The sequence below is a fragment of the Mus caroli genome, chromosome 9 (assembly GCF_900094665.2).
Source record: "Mus caroli chromosome 9, CAROLI_EIJ_v1.1, whole genome shotgun sequence".
NCBI classification, from domain to species: domain Eukaryota; kingdom Metazoa; phylum Chordata; class Mammalia; order Rodentia; family Muridae; genus Mus; species Mus caroli.
This window is the reverse complement of record NC_034578.1, coordinates 105,704,949-105,721,330: the sequence shown is the minus strand read 5'-3', so window position 1 is coordinate 105,721,330 and position 16,382 is coordinate 105,704,949. Positions and strand designations below refer to the sequence as shown.

Genomic DNA, 16,382 nt, shown 5'->3' with positions numbered 1-16,382 from the left:
CACGCCAGAAGACGGAGCCAGTCAGATCTCATTACGGATGGTTGTGAGCCACCATGTGGTTGCTGGGATTTGAACTCAGGACCTTTGGAAGAGCAGTCGGGTGCTCTTACCTGCTGAGCCATCTCACCAGCCCCGAAAGCTGTTTATAACAACCATTTTGTATGGTGGCACTATTGGTAAAGCAAAAAGTCTTACCTTCTTGGAGTGGTCAAGAAAAATTAAAATAAAAGCAGATTGTTATCAGGCAGGGAAGAGCAAAGGATGTGCCCATCAGCAGTGGTGTAGTGTAAGTAGCCTTAGGAAGACAGTGTGCAGCAACCACACGGTGACTCACAGCCATCTGAAAACAGCTACAGTGTACTTACATATAATAAATAAGTAAATAAAATAATTTATTTTTAAAAAAAGGAAGATAGTGTGTGCTGTTTGGGACAGAATGCTGAGGGCTGGCAGTGAAGGGCATTGCATGCACAGTAACAAGTTTGGTTCAGCCAACCCCTGCCTCTGATCCACTGAGAAGTCCAACAAAAATGGAGGATGTTTGTAGCCAAGAGCCGTAGCCTGGTTGAGTGGCTGAAGAGTTTGTTCTTCTAGACTGGGGGCCTGAATTGGAATCCGTAGAGCCTACATTAAGCTAGGCACAGCAGTGACCTCTGGTGGGTCCCAGTACTCTTATTGTAAAAGGGGAAGCAAAGACAGAAAGATTCCAGGAAGCCTGTGGCCCAGCTAGTCTGCTGTACACAGACAAACAGCAAGATGGGAGAGGAGGGCTGTTACCCAAGGATGTCCTCTGACCTCTATACATGTGGTGCTGTGGCAAGCGTGAGCATGTGTGCACACAGTGGGGGAGGGGAGGAGTTACCTGCTGTGAATAGTCTCTGGTGGGGAGGACTAGGGATGAGAAAATAAAGAAGACAGAAACCTGGGATTGAGGTTTTGCATAAACTGATAGCTTATGCCAAGCAAGTGTATTAAATAGTATGGCATTCTGCCGGGCAGTGGTGGCGCACACCTTTAATCTCAGCACTCAGGAGGCAGAAGCAGGCAGATCTCTGAGCTCAAGGCCAGCCTGGACTACAAAGTGAGTTCCAAGACAGCCAGGACTGTACTGAGAAACTCTGTCTCAAACAAACAAAAGAAGACTAGCATCTTGCATATTGTTTACAGCGGGGAAATGGACCACGGTCAGCAGGAAGCTAAGTCAGACAATGTGGCAAGAGAACACAGGATACCTCAGACACAGCTGCCTCATGACTGATAACTGCAGTCTTTCATGGGGAAAAGGCGGTTTCCCCAGGAACCAAAACCTTAATATGTGGGCCTGGCCCCAGCCCCATACTAGACCTTGCCAAGTCTGCTCCTGGGCAAGGACAGCTAGAGTTCTCTTTGTCCTTTCATTAGGGCCTGTGAGAAATCTTGGATTCATCTAGCTCCCAACACTAGGAGGCAGCCGTCGAGATACTAACACAAACTCAGCTAAGTTCCGTAGCTATCTGAAGATACTCTGCCCCACCCTTAACTATTAGTGACAGGTAGAGAAGTGGCCCCTGAGCTTGGCAGCATGGACAGAGACTTAGAAGTACCGGATCCTAAGAACAGAGTGTTTACCTCCTAGGTTCATCCAATAATCAGTGTATCCTGGAGCAGCCCACGCGTATTTATTTGAGTAGCAATCTGTGAGGCCTGAGGGGTGTCAACTGGTTATATTCTTGTGTTTGAAGGAATAAGGAAGGTCGCTAGGTGAACAGTGTAAACAGAGGAACTGGCCTGGCCTGGAATTTAGAGCTGGTTGGATGCAAGATCAACCGGGAAAAAGATGTTCTGTTGTGATGCAGAAAAGAATCGATAGTGAAATCCAGGAAGCTTTCCAGTAACCCAGGCTTACATTACAGAGCAGTGGACCTAAGCTTTCCATGGTCTCTCGTGCCTGGAACTCTAACACTTGGGAGCATCTTGAATCCTTCTAGGCCAGCCTGGGCTGCATCGAAAACTGTCTCAAAAACAAAAGACTAGGCCTAAGAGCATAGCTGGAGGAGTGTAAAGAAATCTGTGGATGGGCTGGAGAGATGGCTCTGCGGTTAAGGGCATCGACTGCTCTTCCAGAGGTCCCGAGTTCAAATCCTAGCAACCACAAGGTGGCTCACAACCATCTCTAATGAAATCTGATGCCTTCTCTGGTGTGTCTAAAAACAGAGATGTACTATGACTAGATAGGTAGATAGATAGATAGATAGATCTTAGAAAGAAAGAAAGAAAGAAAGAAAGAAAGAAAGAAAGAAAGAAAGAAAGAAAGAAAGCAAGCAAGCAAGCAGTGGATTGCAGACATGGGTGGGAGGAAAGCTGGATCTCCTGAGGACCTGCCTCAGTACAGGCAGTGGAAGAACTGAGAGTGAGGAGGCAGGAGCGTGGTCTCTGGGTAGCTGCGAGAGCATCTGCTCTTTGTCCCATAGGTTTTTGAAGCTGCATTGGCCTGGGTCAGGTATGACCGGGAGCAGAGGGGACCATGCCTGCCCGAGCTGCTGTCCAATATCCGCCTGCCTCTTTGCCGGCCCCAGTTCTTATCGGATCGAGTGCAGCAAGACGACCTGGTACGGTGCTGTCACAAATGCAGGTAAGTGTGGGTGGCCTTGTCTGGGCAAAGAGGAGGAATTGGCCACCTGTCGTAGCTCAGGGGAGGAAGGATGTGGAGCAGTCAGTTGACTCACACACTGCTCACAAGCAGAGAGATGCCATGTGGGAGCAGAAGGGGCTTTTCTTCCCTAAGTTATCTATGTGTTCTTCATCTTCATCCACTGAGAGCTACGAATGTACTGTGTGTATGCTGCCCACGCTGGCAGCTGACTTGATAGTACAAATGGGGCTTCCCGGAGGCTCCCTGCCCTCTGCAGTAAATTGTAGCTTGTGACTAGCCTCTGATGAGTGATGGAAGAGGGGGGGTCTTATATACCATTGTGTACAGCTTCTGCCTAGAGCCACCAGCACAGGAGATGGGTTGTTATGCAATTTAAACAAAGAAGGCCTGTCTTCCCAGTTGCTTGTTATAGCCACAATGCTGGGTTTTGGTTTTTTCCTTTACTGACAAGATTTTTACACAACATTCAGTTTCACGTGATTCCACCCCTAGTTGGGATCAGCAGGTTCCGGGAGTAAGCAGTGGCGTGGTACAGGGCTTTGTGATAGTATGTCAGGGAGCAAGGACTGTGCGGCTAGAGGGATCCAGGGCCCTGTGACAAGGAGTCTGAAGGGTAATATTGAGGCATACGAACTATTCTGTCAACAGTAGGTAGCTAACAAAAGAAGGTTGTTAGAGAAAAGCAATGTAGTCTGTGGTTTGGAGGGGCTGGGGAGGCAAGCCAGGGCCTGGGAAATCCATCTGGAGCACTTGACAGCAGTTGCCGAGGTGCAAGCAAGGGGTGATTGACAGGAGGGTGTGAGCCGTGGATGGTGATGGGCAGGAAGGAAGAGCTAGGTCTGAGTGCTGATGGGAAGTAGGCTGCTTGAGTTCCCCCAACGCTCCCATTTTAACTCCCACACTGTTTTTCAAAATCACACTTGGTTTGTGCCTGTTAGGAGGAGTTGCCCCGGTTGTCCTAGCTGAGGCATCTTCACCTGGTGGCTCCTTCACCTCTGAGCATTTCTCAGTAGCCTGTATCTTACCTGAGTTCCTGACACTAAACCTCACTGGGGATAGAACTCAGTAGTAGAGCATTCTGTGGCCCTAGATTCAATCCCTAGCATGAGAGACAGACAGAGAGAGACAGAGAGACAGAGAGACGGAGAGTGAGAGAGACCAAGAGAGACAGATGGACAGACAGACACCGGTAGACCAAATTTTCCACAAGACTTTTCCTAGATTCCCTACACTGAGATCTGGAGGAGCCAGGCCCATAAGTGTAAAGGTAGACCAAAATGAGAGGTGCCTCCTCTCCTAGCATCGTGCGCCTTATTCCAGGGACCTGGTAGATGAAGCAAAGGACTATCACCTGATGCCAGAGCGCCGGCCCCACCTGCCAGCTTTCAGGACTCGGCCCCGATGCTGCACGTCCATCGCTGGGCTCATCTACGCTGTGGGGGGCCTCAACTCAGCAGGTATCTTGCAGCTCCCCTTTGCAGTGCCCTTCCTAGAGTGAATGAAGAAGCCCAGTCAAGCTAGCCTGGTTGTTCTGGTTCCTCCTCTTTATGCTGTTCTGTCTCCCGTCCTTATCTTAAGACACCAGAGAGTAGCTCTGGAGTAGGGCTTATTATGGATTCATAATACTGAATTGATGTCAATGCTAACGGTGCCTTGAAGAATTAGGCTCGACAGTCCAGGGATGCTGACACATCAGCAGCTCCATCACACTGTAATCCCAGTACTTCAGAGCCTAAAGCAGGAGGGTCTGGAGTTTGAGGCCAGCCTGGGCTACAGTTATTGAGACTCTGCTTCCAAAACAAAACAGTACAAAACCACCATTACCTATAGCTCTTATACTATATACAGTCACATTTCTAGGAAAGCCTCCTGGGGAGTCAGGGGGAAATTGACAGATCTGTTTTCAGTTAAGGTTAGGAAAGGTAGCCAGCGACCTTCTGCTTGTTAACAGCATAACCTAGAAAGGATAAGTCTTCAGAAACAAACACTGGATGCTTGGTACACGCAAGCCACAGGGAAGATAATTGTCTGAGTTGCTAATCATGATCTGAAGAGGATGAGAGGGTTCCGGGTTTCTGTGACTGCTCTTTACTGAGTTCTGAGTATGTTCTAGATCCATGCAGGGTGCTGTATTCATTATGTCATTTAACCCTCATGGCAGTTCTGTTAGCCTTTAACTTCACATCCAAAACAACATGAGGACACAATACAGCCCGTCTGGTCATTAGATGAAGTGGCAGGTAGCACTGGGACCCATGCACTTGACTCTGGCATGCTTTCTGCATTGGGCAAACCACCCTGTGCATTTGCCCTCATTGTCGATTTTAAGCAAGGAGGCTTAACTGAGAACTACTCTCACTAAAGAGCAAATGTTTCCCATCTGAGTCTAAAATCTTTATCATAGCTAGAGTTTTTAGTGGGCCCACTTACTCTGAGTAATTTGTGGGAAGAGCCAATAGGATGGAGTCAGATGGTCCATATAGTCAATACCCAGTAGCTGTGATCTAAACAAGTGGTCTCATTTGTTTTAATTTGAGTAGCAAATTTTTATGCAGGTGATTCCCTGAATGTGGTGGAAGTGTTCGACCCTATCGCCAATCGCTGGGAAAAGTGCCATCCCATGACAACAGCCCGAAGCCGTGTGGGTGTGGCTGTGGTGAACGGGCTCCTCTATGCTATCGGGGGATATGATGGTCAGTTGCGGCTGAGCACCGTGGAGGCCTACAATCCTGAGACGGACACATGGACCCGAGTGGGGAGCATGAATAGCAAGCGAAGGTATTCTGGAAGCCAAGTGCAGGCTGAGCACACACTGAGCATCTGGGGAGCCCCATGTAGGGGCTCATAATAAAGTAAATGCCTGGGAAGTCCTGCTGCCAGGCCAGCCACTGCCAGCACCTCCTGGGAGCGCCCCCATCTGCTTAAGCATAAAATACCTGCCTTGTACTTTGAGGAACTTGGGGAGCCAAGACGTGGACATGTTATGTAAGTGCCAGCTAAGGACTGAAAATGTGTGTTATGGAAGATTCCAGGAGGGCGAGAGACTGGACTGGAAGATCTGGAAGATCTCAGGGAAGAGGTGGGATTAAAGTTGAAGCCTGAAGGATAAGGAGTTTTAACCTCATTAGTAATGGAGGAAACCCAGGGTGGTTTTCTTTGTGCTTTCTTTCTCTTGCCATACATACGCTCCCGCTGCCCCGGAAGCGCACACTCTCCAGACGTGAGCACGTGTGTATTCACGAGGTGGACTGAACTTGTACATCATCCAACATGGTCTAGCTATCCGTGTCTCCCACCGCTCGCGTGCTCATTTCCAGGATGAGAAGTATGGCTGGAGGACACCATGGTAGTGCCCAAGTGTAACCCTCTTAGTCCAGAGACGATGGGCAGTGTCCTTCCTTACATCAGACATGCGCTGCAGTGGTAGGGGGCCCACACTATTTAAAGGGTGTCAATCAGTCCAGCCACAGCAGACGTGCAGTCACAAATGTTACTGTTCTGGCTCTCCTCATGGGGTCTGAGAAGGAAGGAAGGAAGCCCAAGGACCCTTGCACATTTAACCAGAACAGATCTGCCTGTATTTTGAGTTTCTGTGACTTGTACTCAATTTAAGGAAGGAGAATAATGTGCCGTTTTTAAAGGATACTTTAAAACCTACCAGCCAGTTGCTCTTTAATGGTATTTCTGTATAGTTCTATGGCCTAACCTTGGCCTCACAAGCCCATCCTCCTTGCCATACATCTGGTCCTCTACTTGGGAGATCACATGTCTGGGAAGGGGGAAAAGATGCCAAGTGCTGGCACGTGTGGTGAGGCAGTGGTGAGTGTGGAGGGCTTTGACGCCCAGAGGCGATCCACATTGAGCAGTACTGGCCTGAGCCGGAAGGCACCTGCTCAGCAGCGCGGAGAGCAGAGAGGTCTGTGCGCACCCCTGTTGGGAGGAGCAGTGTATGCGCAGGGTGAGCTTCTTCCAAGGATGTTCCCAGAGTTCTCTCCTCTTCCTCTCCCCACCTTCTGTGTCTACCCTCTGCCTTTGTACATTTTGCAGCTTTTTGTGAACCCCTTTCTCATATCCCAGCCACAGGTGACTCTTTTACTTTGACAGCGGTCGGTTGGCTCTCCGTGTGTGTCCCTCTAGGAGACGTTCTGGCTTTGATGTCGGAGGGTTTGGTGTGTTATTTAAATGGGAGGAAAGTTCTCCGGGTATCCCTCTCCTTCGTGTGGCTGATGCCCAGGTATTAGCAATATGGGCCCAGTTCCATTTGTCCCTTTTAAATTACAGGTTCCCTTAAATGTTCTTAGTCACTTCTGTCCTGACATCCCGCATAGCTCTCCATCCTGCCAGCAACAGCTTCCTTTCTGCTCGCTTTCCATCTTTGTTTCCGGTACTGGATTGTTCCAGCCCATGCTGGCCGGCGCACGCCCTTCTCTAGAGTCCTCGCTCCCTCTTACTTGACTCCTGTCTATGGTTTGGGAGCACCTCTTGATTCATTCTCACATCATTACCTCACCTCCTGACTTAACAGCCTTGTGCTTGGGACCAAGGCTGCAGCTCAGTGGTAGGATGCTTGCTCTAGCAAGAGCGAGGCCCTACGTTCAATTCCCAATATTATATACCAAGAAAAAGGCAATAGAGTTACTTTTCAGGTATGTTTCACATCCATGTCTAGAGGGGGTTCAGTGCCTATTAAATTTGTCATTTTCCCAATGATCTTCCTTAGGGCAAGGCCCTCTCCTCTTAGGGCAGGTTCAGGGGCTGTTACTGTAGCTTGACTTGCTAGGTATACCTGAAAAGTGGCAGTTTCCAGTATTTCTCTTTCCTATTCTACCCCAGCTTCGTTTTTAGTCTCTGTAGCATCAACACTTTGTCAGGCAGCTTGGCGTTACCGCTTAAAGTCTCACAAGGTTTGTATAGGGTTGAAGGTTATCTGTGCTTACCTAGACCCTGGGTAATCGGGATTTTAGGGAAGCTTATGTGTGGAACAGGGGACTCTGGGCTTGTGTTGTTTAGCTCTCAGGCATGTCTTCTCCAAGCAGCCTTGAGAAGAGCCCAGCAGGCCATGTTTACAGCAATTCTTCCTTGAAGGGTGATGCATAAGTGTATAACAAACAGAAGCTGGAATCCCCTCCACCAAGACCAAGAAAGGGATGTGCAGAGCCAGGAGTCACAGAAGCACAGGCTAAACTACAAAGGAATTGAATAGGAAGTCAGAGGCAACACACATACTACCTCATCTCATGGTGACACATAAGTACCCATCATCAGGAACTTTGGCTGTTCACTTGTTACTTTTGCTTGTTTGATTGATTGATTTTTTTTATCTTTAAAAAAAAAAAAAAAAGGCTCTTGCTATGTAGCCCAGGCTGCTCTCTAACTTGAGCCCTCCTCCCTGCCTCAGCCTCCTCAGCCCTGGGATTGCACCACCATGCCGAGCCTTTGTTCTCTTTATTGTCTAAAACATCATGCCTTCTACATGGTTGCTGAAACTCTGGTGAATGAATAGATGTGACATGTGTCCTAATAGAGAAGCCACTCTTGGAGCATGGGGTCAGAAGATAGTAATTCTGAAGCTTGTCAGACTTTAAGAGTGTGACTGGACCCTACAGTTAAATTAGGCTGAGGCCCTGGGTTTGCTAGGTGGGACAAAGTGCTTACTATGCAGTTCTGATGATTTGTGCTTAGTCCTAAGAACCCACAGTGGAAGGAGAGACCCAGCTCCCAGATGCTGTCCTCTGATCTCTGCACATGTGCACGTGCATACACACACACACACTAATAACAATACATTTTTATTCTTTCTTATTATTTATATTTGTGTTGGGGTGTTTTGCTTTTATGTATATCTGTATACCACATGCCTGTAGTTCTCTGAAAGAGCAGCCAGTGCTCTCAACCTCTGAGCCATCTCTCCAGCCTGAAAATAGTTTGGGGTAAATCAGGCTAGGCACGACGGTGCCACCTGTAATCTCAGCAGTTGGAAAATGGAGGCAGGAGGACTAGGGGTGCAGGGCCATCCTCAGCTACATAAACAAGTAAATGAACACTTCCTGCCATGGGATGAGAGGCGAACACTGCAGGCAGCTCAAGGGCTAAATGCCTGAGGCGGAGAGAGCTTGTTGCTGAGCTGGGGGGGAGGGGGGGAGGGGTGGGGATCGGGGAGGAAGCAGGAGCAGAGGACTACAGAACAGATCTTTGTGGTCTGCCCTTACCTGGTTGTGTCCCTGGGATCCGGTCTGTTCTAGAAAAAGACAGTTGACAGATTAGTTTCTTAGCGTGCGTGAGAGGCTGCTGGGATGACCATTCCATCTGTTTCAGTGCCATGGGGACAGTTGTGCTGGATGGACAGATCTACGTGTGTGGAGGCTATGACGGCAACTCCTCCCTCAACTCTGTGGAGACCTACTCACCTGAGACGGACAAGTAAGGCTGACCTATCCCCCTGCCTCAGCTTTCTTGAGTGCTGAAATTACAGATAGAAACTATTATACTCGGCCTACCTTCCCCACTACCAGGTCTTTGTGCTTGCCAGGCTTCCAACCCCTCTCTCCCCACCCCACTCCCACCTCTTGTTTAGTTTTGCTTTGCTTTGTTGGAGAAAAGATGAGCCACCTCAGCCACAGAGACATGTTGTAGCACGGAGCTTAAAGCTTCTCCTGGCTAGGAAGTGACTTAACGATACTTGCATGTAGTCGATGTCAAAATCCTTGGCTAAATGTCAGACATGGCGGTGTGCCCCTTTGATCCTTTTACTTGAAGGCAGAGGCAAGTGTGTCTCCATGAGTTCAGAACCAGTCTGCTTTATGTAGTGCATTCTAGACTAGCCAGGGCTACAAAGCAAGACTTGGTCTCAAAAAAGCAAAACAAAAATATTTGTTTTTAATTCCTTGTTTAAGTGAAATTTCATGGTTAAATTTCAAAAGAGCTAAAGCAATGGTGGTTCATGCCTACAATCCCAGGACTTGAGGTGGAGGCAGGAGGCTCGGGAGTTCGAGGCGACATGAACCCATTTCAAATAAACGAAAGGCTGAGATGCTCGGAAACACTTATTCCTTGGTCACATCAGTCCACTGTACTGGAAGTGCAAGTGCATATGCTCCTTGTAAGCAGATAAGGAGTATCTGCACAGCTTGTTCCACAGCAGTGAGGCCTGGTATGGAGTGTGTGGTCAGATAACCCCGGGCAGAGTTGGTATCTGTTTCTTCAGAGCCTTTGTCTTTCCACCACACATCCGACATTGCAAAAGTTCTAGAAAATCTGGCAGTGAGGAATCCTGTTTAAACTTGCGTTTTCTGTAACACCCATTACAATCGTGTAGGATGCTTTTGTGGAACACTAGAAACACTGGCAATGCTGGCTGAATTACTCATTCTGGTGTTTGTATCCTCCCGTCTTAGATAACTGACTGAGCAGATGGGTTGAGCCAACTCATCAGCACGTTTCCAAAGCCAGTCTTCTGTTGCCTAACAACTGACTGCAGCTCTTATCAAGTAGAAAGGAGGCTGGTCCTCCCTGGTGCTCCCTTTGGTTATCCTCAGGTAGGAAGGTCCTCCCTGGTGCTCCCTTTGGTTATCCTCAGGTAGGAAGGTCCTCCCTGGTGCCCGCTGTTTTTTTTTTTTTTTTTTTTTCTTATCAGATTGACAGGTTCCTCCTAGTGCTCAGTTTGGTAGATCATGAGCGCACTGTCATTGTCTTTCCTTGGAGGTCTGTGTCTGGAGCTCTTACCATGGTGTGGGGAGCATTCATCACTGCAACAGGAGAACTCCAGTTCAAAGCCAGCCCGAGCTACAGAATGAGAGCCTTCCTCAGCATTCATCACTCTAGGGCAGGGGTACAAGGTGGACTCACCAGACAGACAGCGAGGCTGAGGGGATGGCTTACGTTTATAAAATATTTGCCCTGCAAGAATGAATCCAAAAATGCCAGGCATGATAGTTCATGCTTATAGTCCAGGCTGAGAAGGTGGAGACAGGAGGATCCCTCAGAGCTTGCTGGCCTGCCAGTCTAGCTTCATAGATAAGCTCCAGGCCAGTAAGATCCTGTGTCTCGGGGCTGGAGAGATGGCTCATTGGTTAAGAGCACACACTGCTCTTCCAGAGGTCCTGAGTTCAATTCCAGGCACCCACATGGTGGCTCCCAGCCGTCTGTAATGGGAATCAGTGCCCTCTTCTGGTGTGTGTGAGGACAGAGGTCTCATACACTTAGATAAGTAATGTTCTATTAAAAACGCCCTGTCTTCAAAACAGGAGGAGGGCGTGGTTCTGAGGTGATACCGACACACACACACACACACACACACACACACACGGCTTGATTTAAAAGATTGAACAGTGGTGAATCCTTATCCCAAACAGGGAGACAGCAGGCAAGAAGGGGTTCAAGTAAGAAAGTCCCCACTGTGTGCTGTAGAAAAGCTAGAGGATGGGTACAGACCACAGGGCTAAGTAAGGAGCACAGCAAGAGCTGGACGTGGTTGCTCATCCCGTAATCTCAGCGCTTGAGAGCTGCAACAGGAGAACTTCAGTTCAAAGCCAGCCCAAGCTACAGAATGAGAGCCTTCCTCAGTAAACAAACAGAACCGGGCAGGATGGCACATGCCTTTAATTCCAGGACTAGGGAGGCAGAGGTAGAGGGTTCGAGGCTAGCCCTGTCTACAAAGTTCTAGGACAGCCAGGGCTACACAGGGCTACAGGTCTCAAAAAAGAAAGAGAGAGAGAGAGAGAGAGAGAGAGAGAGAGAGAGAGAGAGAGAGAGAGAAGAAAAGAAAAGAAAAGAAAAGAAAAGAAAAGAAAAGAAAAGAAAAGAGAAAAGAAAAGAAACAAACCAAACAAAACCCACACTGAGGTACGTGTGCATTGCCTGAAAGAAGACAGTGAGCTAACCAGTACCCGTGGACCACAGGAGTGCTGAGGGAGGGAGGCTCCAGTGGACACTCTCCTAAATTTCATAAGCAGAGTAACTAGGTCTCATTAACAAGACTAAGGGATGCGAAGCGGCTGCAGACCTGTGTGGCAAGTCTTGTTTGAATGTGCTGATTTCACGTGCCATACTGGCTCTATGCATCTGAGACTTGGGGGAGACATAGCTGCAGGCAGTGCTGTCTACAGGGTAGAGGGAGAAGTGAGAAGTGAGAAACTCTCCAGACACAAGTTGTCTTGGCAGGTCAGGAACACCAAACTCACGCCCCTGCTCTTGTCACTGTTTCTGCAGGTGGACAGTGGTGACTCCGATGAGCTCAAACCGGAGTGCTGCTGGGGTGACAGTCTTCGAGGGCAGGATATATGTGTCAGGAGGCCACGATGGCTTGCAGATCTTCAGCAGTGTGAGTCTGGCCCCTCCTGGGTGACTTCCTCCATCCTTGGATTTTTTTTTTCCAAATTCAGTCCTGGGTTGGGGTGTAATCCAGTTGTATATTGCTTGTCTAGCATGCACAAGACCCTGGGTTCAATCCCCAACACTACACAAACAAAAGAGTTTCAACCCTGCCACTTCTGGATAAAGGCCATCTCCTGCATCAACTAAAATTCTTCACTTCAGGCTGGAGAGGCGGCTCAGTAGTTAAGAGCACTGGCTGCTCTTCCAGAGGTCCTAGGCTCAATTCCCAGCAACCACATGGTGGTTCACAACCATCTGTAATGGGATCTGGTTGTCTTCTTCTGTCATGCAGGCATACATGTAAATAGAGCAGTCATATACATAAGTAAATAAATCTTAAAAAACATTAAAACTCTAGACTGCCCATGTACACAAGGAAGTGTAGGGTGTAACCATCCTGAACTTACTCCATTCAGGTGTCCGTGGAATGCTGAAAAGCCTTTGAAAGCCCTCTGCAGAGAAAGCCCAGGCATATGCCAGGAGTGAATGCCAGCAACTGTTCTTCTGGACACTGCTGGGCTCAGCAGCCATGCAGTAGCAGCTCCAGAGTCAGTCAGTACCAAGGCAGAAAGCGCTGGGGACAGTCGAGTGAGACAGTACTCTCCTTCCAGCTCCGCCATCACCTAGAAACCCTTCCTTAGGAAAACCCTTTCTTCGTTTCCTTGCATGTGCCCAGAGGGTATCAGCTTAGTATAAGAGCAGGTACACAGCTGTGAAGAGATAGCATCAGAGCTAGGGTACACGCTGAGCTCCCTGTCCCCAGTGTCTCCCAGGCTGGCACCGTGTAGGCTTCTGTGCCTTGGAGGGTCACCCCACGGACCAGGCTTTGTCACTGACCGTGTTGTACCCGCACCCTCTCTCCCCGCTGCAGGTGGAACACTACAACCACCACACGGCCACCTGGCACCCGGCAGCCAGCATGCTCAACAAGCGCTGCCGACACGGAGCCGCCTCCCTGGGAAGCAAGATGTTTGTTTGTGGGGGCTATGATGGCTCTGGCTTCCTCAGTATTGCTGAGATGTACAGCTCTGTGGCAGACCAGTGGTGTCTCATAGTACCCATGCACACTCGCCGGAGCCGGGTCTCCCTGGTGGCCAGCTGTGGGCGCCTCTATGCAGTGGGAGGTTATGATGGACAGTCAAACCTAAGCTCAGTGGAGATGTACGACCCAGAGACGGACCGCTGGACATTTATGGCCCCCATGGCATGCCATGAGGGGGGGGTTGGTGTGGGCTGCATCCCTCTTCTCACCATCTAAGGAGAGGATGGGACGTGGTGGGCTAGGGATCTGGTACAAGCATAGGCACTTCCTTCCAGGGGAAAGTCCTCTCAGAAGAGGCAGTGGTGGACCAGAAGACGGGGTGTAATGTGAGCTTGCCAGAGGGACAGTTTTTCCAGGTGCTTAAGTCCTCTCTCACTGTGCTGCCCTTGTGACCTTAGGTTGTCAAGATGCACAGCACAGGACAGGAGTCCCTCTGGGGTCCCACAGCCAGTAACACGGAAGTGCTTTGCTGGTCCGGGTACACAGGCTCCATCCAAGCCCAGCGAGCACCTACTGCAGCGCTGGCCCAGCTCCCCCTTGCCACAGGGAGCACTCATGGGCAGGAGGTCTTCCAGCCGAGCCTTCCCCTCTCCTGCTTGTCTGCAGCCCTGCTGTGGCCGCTTGGGAAGTGTGGGTAAAGCTGGGAGAGAAGGGACACCCTGGTGTTGTCACTGCCTGTGGTGGTTCAGCTACAGCAGCTAGCGTGCTGCGTGTGCACGGGCTCTCCCTTCGACAGGGGCACAGAGGACTTGGCCCCTGTCTCCAGCAAGCAGGGAGAACAGAAGTATTCCCCATGCCTGATTTTTTGGGAATCCAGTGGGGTCTTTCTCCACTTGTCCCCAAGAAACAGGAAGGGAATGGAGATGTTCGAGAGAAACTGGAGGAAATGGAAACAAGAAAATGTTGGAGAGAAACTGGAAGGAAAAGGCTTGAAGTGAACATTTTCCACAGGACGAAAACAGAAAAGACACTAAAAACAAATAGACATTTACATGGAGAACCATCAACCATGACCACAGCGGTGTCCACTCCCACATTCGGATCCCAGGGTCCTACGTCCTCCTAAAGCAGTCGGGGTTCCCTCTGAACCCCACAGTGTGTCTGAAATCAGGACATTCCTGACTGACCTGTAGCAAGGTGCTCATGGGCTTTGCTCTCCTCACCCACCGTCAGAGGACTTTTTAAATCATAGGCTTAGGGAGCGGGTTAAATTACTGCCACTCACCTCCGCCCGAGCTCCCAGCTGTCATCCCATGGTTACCTCCCTACACCACCCAGCGCTCCCACGGATCCCCACTCCCATGTACATCCTTTCCCCTTTTGGCCAGCAAGAAACAACATGTCTGCCCAGACTCGCACTCACCCATCCACCATCCTTGAATAACTCTCCCTCATCACAATGCTTCCGGAGCACAATGACCATTTGTACCTCTAGGACCTAACCAGGGGCTTGCTCCTACCAGCCATGGACCAGCTTGGTCAGGTGACTCGTCTTCCCTGCCATTCCGCTATTTTCCATCCATTTGCCAACCCTGGGTGTCCGTCCACCTTCTCTCCAGCAAGATGGGCCTTTACATTCAAGCTACGAACGCTGGCGTCATGGTATAAGGCTTACAAAGAAATGTCTTTTGCTGCTGCAAGGAAGAGATTTTCTATGTCTTCCTCTGATCTTGGCAAATGACCTCGTGAAGAGACTCAATGCTCCTCCTTCCTCTGGATGGGACCTTACCATAGCACAGAAGGACCCAGAGGGGAGACTGTCTGTTACCAGTGCACTGGGCAGTGGGGCAGACCTTCAACTGCCGCTGCCAAAATCTGCTTTCCTAAAATCCTTCCAGTAGAGACGAGAAGGATATAATTGTTTCTAGCCCCAAACTGGGTCTTAGGGTCCCGTCTGCTCCACTGTCCACCTGATTGGTTTCTTGCCCTCTGCTGCCTGCCTGGATCGGCCTAGAAGACGGTTCAGACAGCTCCGGGTGAAGCCTGCGGGGGGTGGGGGGTCCCTTTCCCCAGACCATCAGGTTTACCAGTGTGTGCAATTGCCATAGATTCTGAAGGAAGGACTCTTGCTCCCTGCAATGTAAAGAGCAGGCCTCTGCTCTAAGCACTTGAAAATAATGTTTTTATCTTAAAAGACTGAACAATCTGGTAACTGATACATCTTAACTAGGCTCCCAGTGGAGCGCCAGCATTTCTTCCTGCCCCTCAGTTTGCCTGCCGAGGTAGACTCTAGGGGACTATGGGTCTTGGTTTCCTCTTAGTCCTATTAGGAGGGGTGTATCCATGCTCCTCTTATTAAGTCCTTCTGTGAATGTACTGCCCAGCCTCGACTGTGAAGGTGCTGAGAACCAGTCCGTGGGCTCCCAGGTGGGCCTCCTGGGTCCTCACGATGCAAGCAGACTGCCTCCCTAGAGATGATACGCCATCTTCTCCCCCACCCCCCACCCCCCGGCCTCCCGGCCTGCTGCTGCCGGGTTAGCCTTCCTGCCTCCACTCCCACCTCCCTGAGTAGACAGTGTTTCCAAGAACCATCAAGTCAGTGTTTTGATCTAGGCTCTGAGCACACACAAGCGAACAGGAACATTTTTGTACTCCCCTGTCTGAGGGCGATGGCTGATCTGTCTCAGTGTCAGAATCGTAGGATCATGTGAGAACGGGCATCACCCAAGGACACTGGAAAGAATGTAGCAGGAGGTGGGTCCGACACACCTGGTGGGCCATGGGGTCTGGCCACTGCACTTCCTCTTCTCCTCTCTCTCTGGGCTTCACCAGAGGTCACAAGCAGAAGAGAGCTGAAGCCCAGTCTCTGATGGAACTAAGTAGGAATCCTGACCCTCTTCACCCACAGCTATTTCACGGGAAACTTTTATTTATAGGACGCATGTCTTTTGTGTTGAGAAACCAAAGAGAAATAAAGAGAACACTCCTAATATTCTTGCCGCTTCCTGATTGTGTGTCGGTGTGTGTGTGTAAAGGCCAGGGTCGACATCAGGTGTCTTTCTTGAGTGCTTTTCACCTTAGATTTTGAGGCAGGATCCTTACTGAGCTTGAAGTTGATCCAACCCAAGTACTGAGATTGCAGGCTGCACACTGCCACATCCAGTGTTTTGTGTGGTCTTCTACCCTGGGTGCCCAAGATCAAATTCAGGTCCTCAGGTTTGCATAGCAACTACTTAACCAATTGAGTCAGCCCTCTCCTGACTTATTTTTAAATATTAGAAGTAAATTACATTTTTATTTGGTTTGGTTTAGAAGAAAAGTATATTGGACAAATTATAAATATTCCCATGAAAATAAGGGAAAAGCCAAATGAACCTCTTTGAGAGGTTTGAATGA

The 16,382-nt window shown here is 49.5% G+C and overlaps 1 protein-coding gene across 2 annotated transcripts in view; it reads left to right on the top strand.

The window, feature by feature from the left end:
* The window catches only part of Klhl18 (kelch like family member 18), a 50,574-nt gene extending 34,596 nt beyond the window's left edge, over positions 1 to 15,978 (top strand). The window contains exons 5-10 of one of the 2 annotated variants that reach the window (XM_021171800.2): positions 2,451 to 2,611; positions 3,953 to 4,089; positions 5,188 to 5,410; positions 8,948 to 9,052; positions 11,840 to 11,951; positions 12,876 to 15,978. In XM_021171800.2, coding sequence (XP_021027459.1) covers positions 2,451 to 2,611; positions 3,953 to 4,089; positions 5,188 to 5,410; positions 8,948 to 9,052; positions 11,840 to 11,951; positions 12,876 to 13,262 — 1,125 coding nt within the window. In that variant the 3' untranslated portion in view covers positions 13,263 to 15,978. Of the gene's footprint in view, positions 1 to 2,450; positions 2,612 to 3,952; positions 4,090 to 5,172; positions 5,411 to 8,947; positions 9,053 to 11,839; positions 11,952 to 12,875 lie in introns of both variants that reach the window. The other variant, XM_021171799.2, reaches the window with a different exon arrangement.
* Positions 15,979 to 16,382: the final 404 nt, after the last annotated feature.